This window comes from Euleptes europaea, chromosome 3, assembly GCF_029931775.1.
Source record: "Euleptes europaea isolate rEulEur1 chromosome 3, rEulEur1.hap1, whole genome shotgun sequence".
Lineage (NCBI taxonomy): Eukaryota > Metazoa > Chordata > Lepidosauria > Squamata > Sphaerodactylidae > Euleptes > Euleptes europaea.
The window spans coordinates 46,918,319-46,930,916 of NC_079314.1; the positions used below are offsets into that span (position 1 = coordinate 46,918,319).

A 12,598-nucleotide genomic window follows, 5' to 3' on the forward strand; every position below is an offset into this window, starting at 1 on the left:
AGACTGTGGGACAAAGTTGGCAGTGAATTGGAAAACAGGAACTCAGTGAAACCATGTGTCATGCAGTGTTTGAAGTGAGGAACGGAGGCACTGTGGAGAAGGCAGAACCGAGGCTGTGCCACTGGGCAGGCAAGGAAGGCTGAGACTCCAGGGATTGCTAGGTCTACCGTCAAGAACAGGCATATTTTGCTGGCTGCACTTTTACTGTCATGGCAACTTAGTGACCTTGGTAAACCACAAGGGCCAAAAAAGGAAGGAGTAGATGGGGGCTGACTTTTGCACTGGTTTGAACTAACCATCCAGTTAGTATTCTCTAAGGCTTCTTGTTTTATACTAAGTTTTCATGTTCACCAATTTCCATGAAGTTCCTAATTTATATTTCTTAATTTGTGATTTTAGGGCTCAGCTCCAGAGATTGATCCTTCTGACAATTCAGGCTTTGGATGGGAATCTAAAATCAAGGCATGGATGGATCGTTATGAAGAGGCAAGCAACAACCAGTACAGTGAAGGTGTTCAAAGAGAGGCCCAAAGAATAGCTTTGAGATTAGGAAACGGAGAGGACAAAAAAGAAGTTATCACCAGCAACGCAATCTTCAAACCTCCAGTAGAGGTAAATGAAAGTATAGTGAAGTAAACCTCTGCCTTGCATGTGATGGCACTAACATCTTCCACTTTTCTAGGGAGAAGCGGGGTTTGGTGTATTGGAGGCATCATCTTCCTCCTTTTCTTCTGAAGGTTTCTTCTGGTACAGGACAGTATTTTTTTGTTCATTTATTTAGTTACCCAACCACTTAACAAGGAATAGTGTGTTACCAGTCATGAGCATTAACTACCAATATAAGTGTCTCAAAATTGGAAAAAAACTTTCAAATCAGAATAATTGTATGTTTTGCAGCATTGTTTTAAAATGTGGTGGTATATGTGAACAAGCACAGAGTCAACCTGACAGGTTTAAACATTCTCTGGTGTCTTACACTATATAGATAAATATTAACATGTATTAAATACAACATTCAGTATTTGAAAATAGCTCTGTTTACAGTACATACTTATATAGTGCTGTTTGTTCTAGAAGGAGCCTCTCTCTGCCACGAGGAAGCTGCTCAGATGCTGTGTCCAGGCAGTCTGAGTTCAAGCTTTTGGTGCTGCTTGTTTTCACGCAGAAGCACCTTCCTTTGAAGATACCAACAGTTCCATGTGCCTAGAAGAAAATAGATTTTCTTCGGGTTGCTGTTACATGGCAGTACCTTTCATATGTTGTGGTTTGTGATGTTCTGAGAGAGAGCTTAATGGCTTCATGGCCTCCAAACCTAACTGGTACTATCCTTTCTTTCATGTTTATCTCCAGAGGACCTTCATGTACAGTGTTCTCCATTACTGTCACATCAGCAAATGCTGACGTAAATGTGGAAAAACTAATGCATATTTGTTTTAAAAAGAGTGCATAAACATTCAGCTAGAGAACATGTCAATAAGTATTGGTACAAAGATCATGTAATGCTCATGTACTGTACCATGCAGTAATCATCTTTTTAGTCAAATACATGTAAAAAGTTTAATGACTTAGGTAGTCTGTGCTTCTCTCCCCCCCCCCCCCTCAGATGAAGCAACAGATTCAGTGGGTATGTACAGGAAGATAACAAAGCTAATCTGACTCCATTTAATTAGCATTCATGTCCTCCATTTAATTAGCATTCATGTTAAATTCTGCTCTGGATTGTTATTAACTAAACCACCTTGTGTGCTCTGATTAAAAAAAACTGTTCTGGGAAGATTCAGTCTGATTGTAAACAGAATAAGCAAAAAAACCACTTGATATTTTAAAAACAAAACAAATATGAAACAAAAGAAACACCTAACTTATGTACATTTAGATGTCCCAATACAGCTATTAATTTTTAGAATTTTATCAAGCTAGGTTGAAGTAATATATTGCATCATTATTGTAACTATCTGTTCTTGAACGCTTGTGCCTTTTTTCTCAGTGGAATTTGTGGTGATTGAAGAGCTTGAATATATAATGTAATCTTAACAGCTGTGAAGTAAAAATCACAACAGTAGTATGATAATATTCTTTCCAACATGAAAAATAAGTTAATTGCCATACATTAACTTAACATTAATAGTCACAGCACCTATATCTATCTTTACTGTTTTTCAAACTGTGCAGTATTTTTCTGTACTGGCACACCATACACCCCTTCCACTAAATCTCCACCTAGTAGAAGAAAATTATGGCTCCAATCCAATGAGTATTTTTTGAAAAATAGTAAATGTAGAGATTGTCCTAGCACCTGTTAATTTACGGACGTTCCATTCATTGTGTTTTATGTTTCACCAATGGCAACATTGAAGAGCCTGTTAGAAAGTTCTTACCTTTAATCAAGAGTGTTTACCTTCCATTCCCTTTTTGAAACACTAGGCTAATCCATCTTCAAAGATGTCATGCGATATTTTCCCCAGTAGTCCCAAGTAAATATTCCTTGTCAGTAAATTAGAGAAGGGACCAGCACACACTATTATACCATTAGCTGCCTGTCATGCCATAGAAGGAATCTGCAAGCTATTCGATCACTTAATGTTGGTAGGGAGAGACTAAACATAAAGGAAGTTATCTTCTCAGATCTTGTAATAAGAAGCATCTTTGCTTCTTTCCCTCTAGCATCAGCATGGCGCACGTGACGCACTCCTTGGAGGAATGTCCCTGCTTGCAGAGACCTTCGCCTAGATATAGGCCAATTCTCTTTTGATCAGAAGTGACACAATTACAAGAGGTGTGAGTTCCTTAGTTGTTGTGTCAGAGTACAGTAAGATTTTGCTTAGAAAGGCATATTCCCATCTAAGGCTATTGAAACGTGCAAGAGGTTTCCTTTTCTTAGAAAGCAGAATGTTGACGAGATTTTCATTAAAATGCATCTTACTTGCGTCTGTCCTTTGCTCTTGCTTGCAAATAAGAGAAGAGACTGCATATTTCATGTGTTGCCATTCCTTCTCTCCCCCTCCCATGAGAAGGTGTTAAACATCTTTGAGGAAAGAGTATCCTAATTTACATTGAAAGGTTTGTCTTGGTTTACAAGTCTCAGAATGTACTGATACTCTGAACATATCCTTTCCAAAAAATAAATTAAGATGTTTATGTAAATATAAACTGAAATATAGAAGCATTACCGCACTTGTTTATGTCTTTATTAAGCAACAGTAGTTAGTTTTTCCCTTTCCAGAGTAAGGTCAATTGACTTTTTAACAGAGAAATAACTTTAACAAATTTAAATTACAAGTTGTTCTTTATAGGCTGTGATCCACTGGATTATATCATTGAAATTCTTCTTTTCTTCTTCTAGAGCTATATTCAAAAAAATAAGAAAATCCTAAAAGCTGCCAAAGACTTGCCTCCAGATGCACTGGTGATTGAATATCGAGGGAAGTTCATGCTGAGAGAGCAATTTGAAGCAAATGGATATTTCTTTAAGAGGTACATTTCTTTAAAATCTTGCTTTTATTATGTACAAGCTCTGGGATTCTACAGTTACCTTTATTTTTCTGAGCTTCTGGCGCACATGTCTTTGTGGCAATGAAGATAACAGCTTTCTACATCTACTCAATCTACTCAGGTTTTCTGAAATACTATGAAGTTAACTTTCTTCACCTAATTTGACAGTCGGGCTACTCCTCATATCCTCCACAGGACATTTGATACTTCATGGTCAGGCTCTTCATTTCTTTGCCTCCCCTGGCCTTTTCCATTCTTTCTTGTGCTCTGCTGTTTTAGCTTAGCCTGCCTCCATCACTCAAATCTTCATTTTCAAGGGAAATCTCTTCTGCCTGTCAGTTCCTCACAGGACATCCCACCTCTGTGATTTTCCATTCATCTTTCAGAATAAACAAAGTATTTGAAAGGAGCCAAGTCTGTGTTTGGACAGCAACTTGCCTAGTTGATTTAATATTGTTAACACTAAACCAAATTTGAAGGAAATGCAGAGGAGGGACTAGAGTGGGTGCTTTGTACATCCCTTGCTGATCTAGCCCCTGGTTTGCCAAATTGTGGGGTAGCAGCAGCTAGCACAGGGATTGGCGTAGTTTCCCTTTGGGCATTTGGCACAGTAAATTTGCACAACTGATATTTTGAAAACTTCCCCAGTTACATTTGTCTCCAGCCTTGACGTATTATGTTGTTCTCCTTTTTTTTGTTGATTCCTCCCCCCCCCATATCTTCCTCCCCTTTCCTTGTCTAGCGCTGAATTGTTTCCTGCTTTATTCTGTAACATGCCAGGTACTTCGAGGTTTTTGTATAAATGAGTAGTACCGTATTTTTCGCTCCATAACATGCACTTTTTTCCTCCTCAAAAGTGAGGGGAAATGTCTGTGCGTGTTATGGAACGAATGTGCGCACAGAGCCGGCTGGGCGCGCTGGAACGACACGAGCCGGCTTTCCCCGCCCGCCTCCCAGCTGGAAGGTGGGCGGGACGCACAGAGCCGGCTGGGCATGCTGGAACAGCGAGCCGGCTTTCCCCACCCGCCTCCCAGCTGGGAGGCGGGCGGGGCGCACAGAGCCGGCTCGCGTCGTTCCAGCACGAGCCGGCTTTCCCCGCCCCGATGGCCAGCTGGGAGGCGGGCGGGTCGCACAGATCCGGCTCGCGTCGTTCCAGCGCAAGCCGGCTTTCCCCGCCCCGGCGGCCAGCTGGGGGGGGGGCGTGTTATGGTCAGGTGCGTGCTATGGAGTGAAAAATACGGGAATAGTTATCTTTCACAATCTGAAATTAATTTTAGCGGGGTACTTAAGCATCCTAGAAGAAACTGAAGGTTCAAAATCAAAAGAGAGCCCCAAAGTTCCTTACCTATGAAGAACCTCCTCCTACATTTTCCTGTACTTACAATGAAGACTTCTCTTTACTTAAACATCCTTAGCATATTAACCTACATTATCCAGTTTATAATGTGCCACAAGTTTCCATAGACCAAAGGTTTCTGCCAAGAAAGGAAATCATTTAGTAAATGTAACTCCAGATAAACTGGAAACAAATGAAGTGTACTACTCTTTCCCCACCTAGGTTAGCAGCCAGACTGCCTAAAGTGAGAATTCTTTCAGAATCCCAAGTACAGAAGAGTGAATGTAAAAGCAAAAGCACTCTAAGATCCTCCAAGAAACCATTTGCTTAGCATTCTGACAGAAACTGTCAGCTCTGAGCAGCTCTGATTACATCCTGAAAAATGGCAGTGGCATCCCAAAAGATGGGACTTTGAAGGGGTGGGATTTTTATTGCCTGTACTAGGAATGCTCCATATATGTACAGCAGGTGGTGCTTGGTTCAGCAGAATCAGTATTTTATTAACATTTTATAAGGAGATTGTTACATTAAGCCAATTTTTGTTGTGGGTGTTCCTTACACTTTGATAGTAAATCTGGAAAGCAGTTTGAATATATGGAATAGTAATTCTTATCATGGGGGGAGGGGAATAAATGTCTTATAATTAAATATTTGCTTCCTAATTTATACAAGTTTTTCGAAGCTATTGTAAAAGTAATTATTTTTATCGTATAAAATACTTTAACCGATGAGGGTGCTTTTTTGTTATTGTTTCAGGCCATACCCCTTTGTTCTGTTCTATTCTAAATTCCATGGGCTAGAAATGTGTGTTGATGCAAGAACCTTTGGAAATGAAGCTCGGTTTATCAGACGTTCTTGTACACCCAATGCTGAGGTAACTTTTTATAAATTTTGAAATGTTTCGTGGTTTGTGTTGTGTGAAGCAGGCCCTTACACTCAACTCTGCTGTATTTGTTTTGATTCCCAGTAATACAATAGCAGATAAACTCAAAAACTTCAGGGAACACATTTTACATCAAATGCCATGCTTTTCTACCAGTGAAAAACAGAGCAGGGATTTTTTTTACCTCTGATTATTCTTTAATATTACATCTATGTTGTTCATTCTAGTGGACCATTAAAACAGGTAGGATTGGATGATGCAGAACCACAGACAAAGTGAATTCAGTGGTGGGATTCGGTTAGTTTTCACTTCCTATAGTGGTCCTGTACTGCTTTTCAGTGGGTGCGGAGGCTACATTGGGGAGGGGGGATAGTATGAATCCCTTTCACATTGTGAGACAGGATCCAACCCCTTGAATATAGGCATATTATAGAGGGGAAAGGAAGGGAAAACTGCACACCTGCGTAAGCCCTGAATTGCTTTGCACAGCAAAAATGTTATGTGTGCATCAGTTGCTGATACAGGAATGGGGAGGAGGGGAACACGTGAGATATAGTTCGTTCTGTGAATGACTTTTCTGTCAGAAATTGTATTGAGCTTTCCTTGGTAGACATTTTTTGGTTGGCTTTGCCTACTGTGGCAGCCGTTTTTAGGTTGGCTTTGTCCCCTGTGGCAGCCATTTTTTGGTTGAGCCTGCTACCCTATATCAGAATTCCAAAGATGCCCACAGGCTAAAAAAAAGTTGGGGACTCCTGCACTATATCCTTAAGATTAATTTTTCCAAATTTGTAGGGTTTGTAGGAATTCTTCAGAATTCTGCAGTTTTTCTTCTAGAAATGTATAGATGGGTTATATCCTTTGTGGGCTAGTTTATAAGTTAATTACATAAATAAAAATGCTTTCTTCTTTAATCACCTATTTGTAGCCTTTACTAAAGAAGCAATTACAGAATAGGTTACTTGAGTGGAGAAATCTAAGAATTTTTTGCAGCACATTGAGACATACTTAAGTCTGTTTTCCTTGTTTAGGTTAGACATACTATTGAAGATGGAACCATTCATCTTTATATCTACTCCACCCAAAACATTCCAAAGGGAACAGAAATAACAATTGCATTTGATTTTGATTATGGAAATTGGTAAGTGTAACTGAGCATCATGCATCAGGACCATGTTGTTTACCAATATGATATTGATGTAGTCATTCCAGTTTCTTTTTAAAATTGCAGTAATTGATTGCCCTGAGAATGCAATGATCTTAGAAGTCCTCCTCACAAGGAGTAACAGGGAATCTGGGAGAGTTTTGCTTCAAATGGCTTTAGGAGCGCAAAGTCAAGCTTTGGTGTGCACACTGCTAATGAGCAAGACTTCACGTATTGGACAGGGATTATCAAAGAGCTGCTTTAAGCAAGCCTTGTGGAATTTCTTTGAACAGCAGACCCACGTCATCACATTGCAAACTTATTTTGAGACTTTTCTCGGTTTCCAAGGTGGTTTTGATGGAGGATAAATAGCTGCTGTTTGAGAAACTCAAGATCAGAGCTGCTTTGGGTTTGTGGAACTAGCAGCACAGTCTGTTGGCTCCTGGCTTATGGTGGTTGGCATCAGTGGCAAAGTCTAAAATTGAGTTGGCATCCATTACTTTATTTGAAAATTAATTTGGTAAGCGAAGATTAATTAAGGTTGTAGTCCCTGTGAACTCTGTGGGATTTTCTTCAGAGTAAGTGTACATAGATAGGATCAGGTTGCACAACAACAGATACCATTGTGTTAACAGTATTTGAACCTCCAGCAGTTATATTGATTGTTATGTTTAATTTTTCCATTTTTTTAAAGCAAATACAAAGTGGACTGTGCTTGCCTCAAAGAAAATCCAGATTGCCCAGTTCTTAAACGAGCCTCTGAGCCTACAGAAAACCTCAATACTGGTTATGAAACCAGAAGGAAGAAAGGCAAAAAAGAAAGGGATGCTTCAAAAGAAAAGGAAACCCAAAATCAGAACATCACCTTGGATTGTGAAGGAGCAGCCACCAAAACGAAGTTTCCAGACAACAGACAGAGAAAACTTTCTCCCCTTAGGCTTTCCATCTCAAACAATCAGGTATTGCTGCACTTTCTAGAGTTCAATTTACATAGGAAACACTCCTTTTGATGCTGAGGCACAGGTGTAGGCACTCATTACTCTAATGTGTGTACAGAAGACCTGCTCAGTTAGCTTCCCCATTTGCTTTGGTGGAGGGGCAGCTCCGTGTGCAGGTGAACTGTGGACTTCGGAGCGCTGTGTAACTTTGGTGCTCCTGATCCTGCAAGGAGCCACTGGGTTTGTGTATGTTTCAGTTAGCTTTAAAATGAAAATATATTGTACTCCAGCTTCATTTCTTTATAATTAGTTGCCTTTATTGAACTATCTCAGAAAGGATCAAAATGTTTGCTTCAGATGTTTTTTGCAGATTGCTAAAGTAAGAGTATCATGCTGTGCCTCATGATCCCAGGATCATTCTCTTTGATTTATGGATTATCATAAAAATATGAATACTAGAAGCCAAAATAAGAAAATTTGTGCCTCATGAAAACCATAGATGTATGTATATACTTGCTTATGCAACAATTCTTACTGGATATATTTTAGGTGAAAGATTCATTCCCATCTCACAGCCTCTTCCCATCTTATGTTTACACAAAGCAGGATGCTCCTAATTGTGTGTAAATTATTTTAAAATGTTTACTGACATCTTATCGGAGATCAAGATATTTCTTAATCTTTAACTATTCAGCTTTAAGGGGATGTTAGACATATAATTGTCATGTTGGAATTGTCAATGTATCTAATTCTCAACATGGCCAAGTTTGTAGATACTTTAATCCAGAGACTGGAACCATGAACAGATGGGACAGCTCTTGCTACCAACCTGTGAAAAGTTTCAGGTTTGTAGAAAAATCTGAAAAATTTAAAAGGGGAGCTTAACCCCCCATAATGGAAGCAGAGCCTGTAGCTTTAAGAAACAAATGGCCTCATTGGTTGTTGTTAGGCAGTTGCACAGTATTGCCAGCCTTCAAGCCTTGGTTTCTGTCAGTAAAGGGAAGGGGGCAGGGCCCTTGCTTTGGCCTTTGAGGGATTACTCATTGGGACCAGGCCGGGCAGCAACCACTGGGTGACTTGATACCATGCAGCTTGCATGATTCATCAAGGCCTGGCTGCTTGCACTGGTTCAACAGCAGGCACCCCAAGAAAGCCAGAGTTGTGTAGTGGTTAGAATTTCAGGCCAGGATCTAAGAGACCCAGGTTTGAATTACCACTCTGCTGTGAAAGCTCACTGGGTAGCCTTGGGCCAGTTATACATTCGTAGCATAACATACCTCACTGCATGGCTGTGAGGATAAAATGGAGGAAAACGATGTAAGCTGTTTTGGATCCCCATTGTGAAGAAAAGTGGTGTATAAATGATGCTGTGTATGTGTGTGTAAAGTGCCGTCAAGTCGCAGCTGACTTATGGCAGCCCTTTTTGGGGTTTTCATGGCAAGAGACTAACAGAGGTGGTTTGCCAGTGCCCTCCTCTGCACAGCAACCCTGGTATTCCTTGGTGGTCTCCCATCCAAATACTAACCAGGGCTGACCCTACTTAGCTTCTGAGATCTGACGAGATCAGGCTAGCCTGGGCCATCCAGGTCAGGGCATAAATGATGCTAATAAATAATAAATCCAACTGAAGATGGGAGGCAGATAAAAGTTGGATTGGAGGGTGGTAGGAAGGAGAAGAAGAAGCAGGGATATATGAAGATACGGGAATTGCCAGGAGGAGGGGAAAAGGAAATAGTATGGGAGAGGCCTACAAGGGAATGTGGGGTGCCCCGGCACTGCATAACTGAGCCATGGTTTTCCAAAGTGGAGGCTGCTTGGGGAGAGGAGGGAAAGCTGAAGATGGGGAGCAGATAAAAAGGCAGGTTGGCTGGTGGATGGGAAGGAGAGAAGAAGCAGGAAAGGGAGAACCTATAGGGATTTTCAGAGAAGGTAAAGAGGAAATAGTGGAGGAGGGGAAAATTAGATGCCCCTTGTGAGCCCCCACTTGTAATTCTACATTGCAGAAATACACTATAGGAAGAGGTTTTAAGTGAAGATTTTCCAAATCATGTCTTTTCAGATTTCTAAAATGTTGGCGGGATTAGACTCTTACAAACGGTCTATTTGATGTTATATCTTGCTTTTCAGCCAACCTTAGTCACTACTCTTTAATTCCTTGTGAGGAGTCAGAAGTAAGATAGGATTAATAAAGATATTGTGATGCTTGGAGAATATGTGGTTTCAAAGGTTATTAGATGTGTTTAAGGGATTACATCTAAATAGTCAAAGCCACTGTTTGGTTTCCCACTGAGCTCATAAGGCACAGCATGTAATTTCTGATCTGCAGAGACAACATAGTCAGGGTTTAGTGTTCTGTTGGCAAGGACATATCTGCACCTTGTGTGAATTGTTAATTCAGGACACTTTTTCGTACTGATATACTAGTGCTGCTATGGTGGCAGTTACACTTATTCATGCTTAGTGCAGTCATCCTGTACTGTCCCACCCCAGGTGAGTTCTTGTTTTTCAAACTCACTTTAATTACATGCATGAGAAGATGTTTGTACACAGACTACTGGCAAAACACAACCATCACTCACTGGCTTACATCTGAGTTGAGAAATAATACTGAGATTCCAGTTCATTAAATCTGAACTTCACTGTTTGTTTTTAAAAATTGTTAAATACAGACCTGAGACGGGCAAATTTGTATTGTTTGAGAAGCACTTTGGCTGAAAAGCAGGCTATAAATAAACTTTTTGTATTTTGCATGTGCATGTATGCATTCACCCCCACCCTGAAAAGGTGGGATTCAGGCAGGTAAGGGCACTCTCCAACACATCCTCAATCCCTCTAATTCTTTTAAATTCAAATGTTGCTGAAAAAAAGGTTTGGGTAGTAGAGACCCACAAGGAAACAGTGCCCCTAAAGTTGTGTCATAGGGACACAAGGTGTTCGTTGGTAGTTTTACTGGTATATGTGCAGGTATACGTACATTTTAATGGCGTGGGAAACTCGACGTGATAATCACAAAAGTACAGGAAGACAGACCATTTGTTACCGATGGGGGCGTGTGTACTAATATATCCCCAAGTAGTATTCCTTTCTCTAGCTGGTATTTTCACGATAACATCCTTTTGTACATTTGCTAAAATCTAGTACTTGTGAAAATTGGCTCTATGGATCTTAAAATTTGTTTAGTGTGAAATTTATCATATGCAATATTTTACATTAAAAGAAAAGTTGCACTAAATAATAGCTGCATTAAGATAGGGCACCTTAGTTATTCTGTTCCATGATAAAGTCTTGTATAAAATTGTCTACCAGCAAATTTCTCTAAGTACTATTTTTTTGTGAGGACCAGAAATAAGAACAGGTAAAACAAATCTGGCTTACTTATAAGTAGTCTGAATACCACTGTTTAGAGACTACATGTCCTGATAAGAGACTTGGAACCACCAGCTACTACCTGTGATGAGAATGGAAAATATGGTTTAGTCAAGTTATTTATTTGTAGTGCTATGAAAGTGTGAGTGCTATGGTTTTTGCATGTTGCACTGGTTAATCGGTTGGCTGATGTTGCAGTCGTGAGGCTTCTTAGTATTATGTAGTATGTAGAGCTCCCTAGGTTATAGCAGCAGCAGCAGCAGTAGTAGAGCTTCTGTAAAGCAGTCATTTCCATCTTTCAGGAGCCAGATTTTATTGAGGATATAGAAGAGAGAACTCCTATTAGCAATGAAGTAGAAATGGAATCAGAGGAGCAGATTGCAGAAAGGAAAAGGAAGATGGTAAGTTGGGAAGCTAGTAGCTGCTTAAAGCTGTCACTAAAGTTGAGTGACAGCTGCTCTTCCCATGCTGATCATTGCTGCCTTTCTTAGGTATTTAGCATTTGAGAATATTTGAAATTTGCTGCTGATATGTGCTAGCAACATCTAAAGTTTGCTGTTTGAGTGAGTGAATGGGTGTAATTCCATTTGTACCTTGTTACCCTCTGAAAATGGAGTGTTTGCTTATGAATTGTTTTCTGTTGTTGAAGTGTCACAGTTTACTCCCTCCCCCCAAAAAAACCCTTACTATACTTGATCTTGATTATTGCAATTATTTTGCTTAGCTGCCTTTAAATGCAGGGTTCATGGTTTCTGTAAGTAACTACTTAAATTGGATACATTCCTGTAGACTGTGAGCAAAAAAAATTATCCATGCAAAGAGGACAAATGTTCAAATACTTATCCATGTTTTAAAAAGCGCAAGACCCCTTCCCCCCGGAATTTCCACATTTTTCTGGATTTTGCTGTTACATTTGTGGCTGTAACTTGTAGGAGGCAATAAAGGTGGGATGTTGCAAGGGGAACTGAGCAGCAGAGAAAGTTTTGGGGAGAAGAGAAACAGTTACATGTCTCCTTCCTGAATACCATTGATTGGCCCATAATAGCTGCTTGGTTTTCCCTGCTTGTTGAAGCTCCTAAATCTTCTTACCTAGTCTCCCCACTTTTGTTGAATATGACAGGTAGGTAACAATCACATTGCTAAATGTTTCTAAGAACGTGCCTCTCTTGCTCTTGGTATAAATTCCCCATGTGACATGGTTTCTGACATTCCTCCTTCTCTTCAACATTCCTTCTGTCTGGGATATGTCACTTGCTCTTCCTGCTGAGTATCGCTAAAGCTACTTTATTCTAAACCTGACTGCTTGCCATCTACCCCATCCTGTGTGTTTGCCTGTCTTGCTGATGTTGCCTTTGGAGTTTTGTACTGACCTTTCAAGTTGAACACTTGATATTCTCTGTGAGGAGGTAATGAGCCTGGGGTCATCATCGTCCCGTTTCCCC

The 12,598-nt window shown here is 40.2% G+C and overlaps 1 protein-coding gene across 3 annotated transcripts in view; it reads left to right on the forward strand.

The window, feature by feature from the left end:
* The window catches only part of KMT2E (lysine methyltransferase 2E (inactive)), a 69,631-nt gene that overhangs the window by 38,312 nt on the left and 18,721 nt on the right, over positions 1-12,598 (forward strand). The window contains exons 9-14 of one of the 3 annotated variants that reach the window (XM_056846964.1): positions 400-612; positions 3,344-3,474; positions 5,585-5,702; positions 6,740-6,849; positions 7,547-7,811; positions 11,459-11,557. In XM_056846964.1, the coding sequence (XP_056702942.1) occupies positions 400-612; positions 3,344-3,474; positions 5,585-5,702; positions 6,740-6,849; positions 7,547-7,811; positions 11,459-11,557 (936 nt within the window). Of the gene's footprint in view, positions 1-399; positions 613-2,651; positions 2,777-3,343; positions 3,475-5,584; positions 5,703-6,739; positions 6,850-7,546; positions 7,812-11,458; positions 11,558-12,598 lie in introns of those variants that run through there. The other 2 variants (XM_056846966.1, XM_056846965.1) reach the window with 2 other exon arrangements.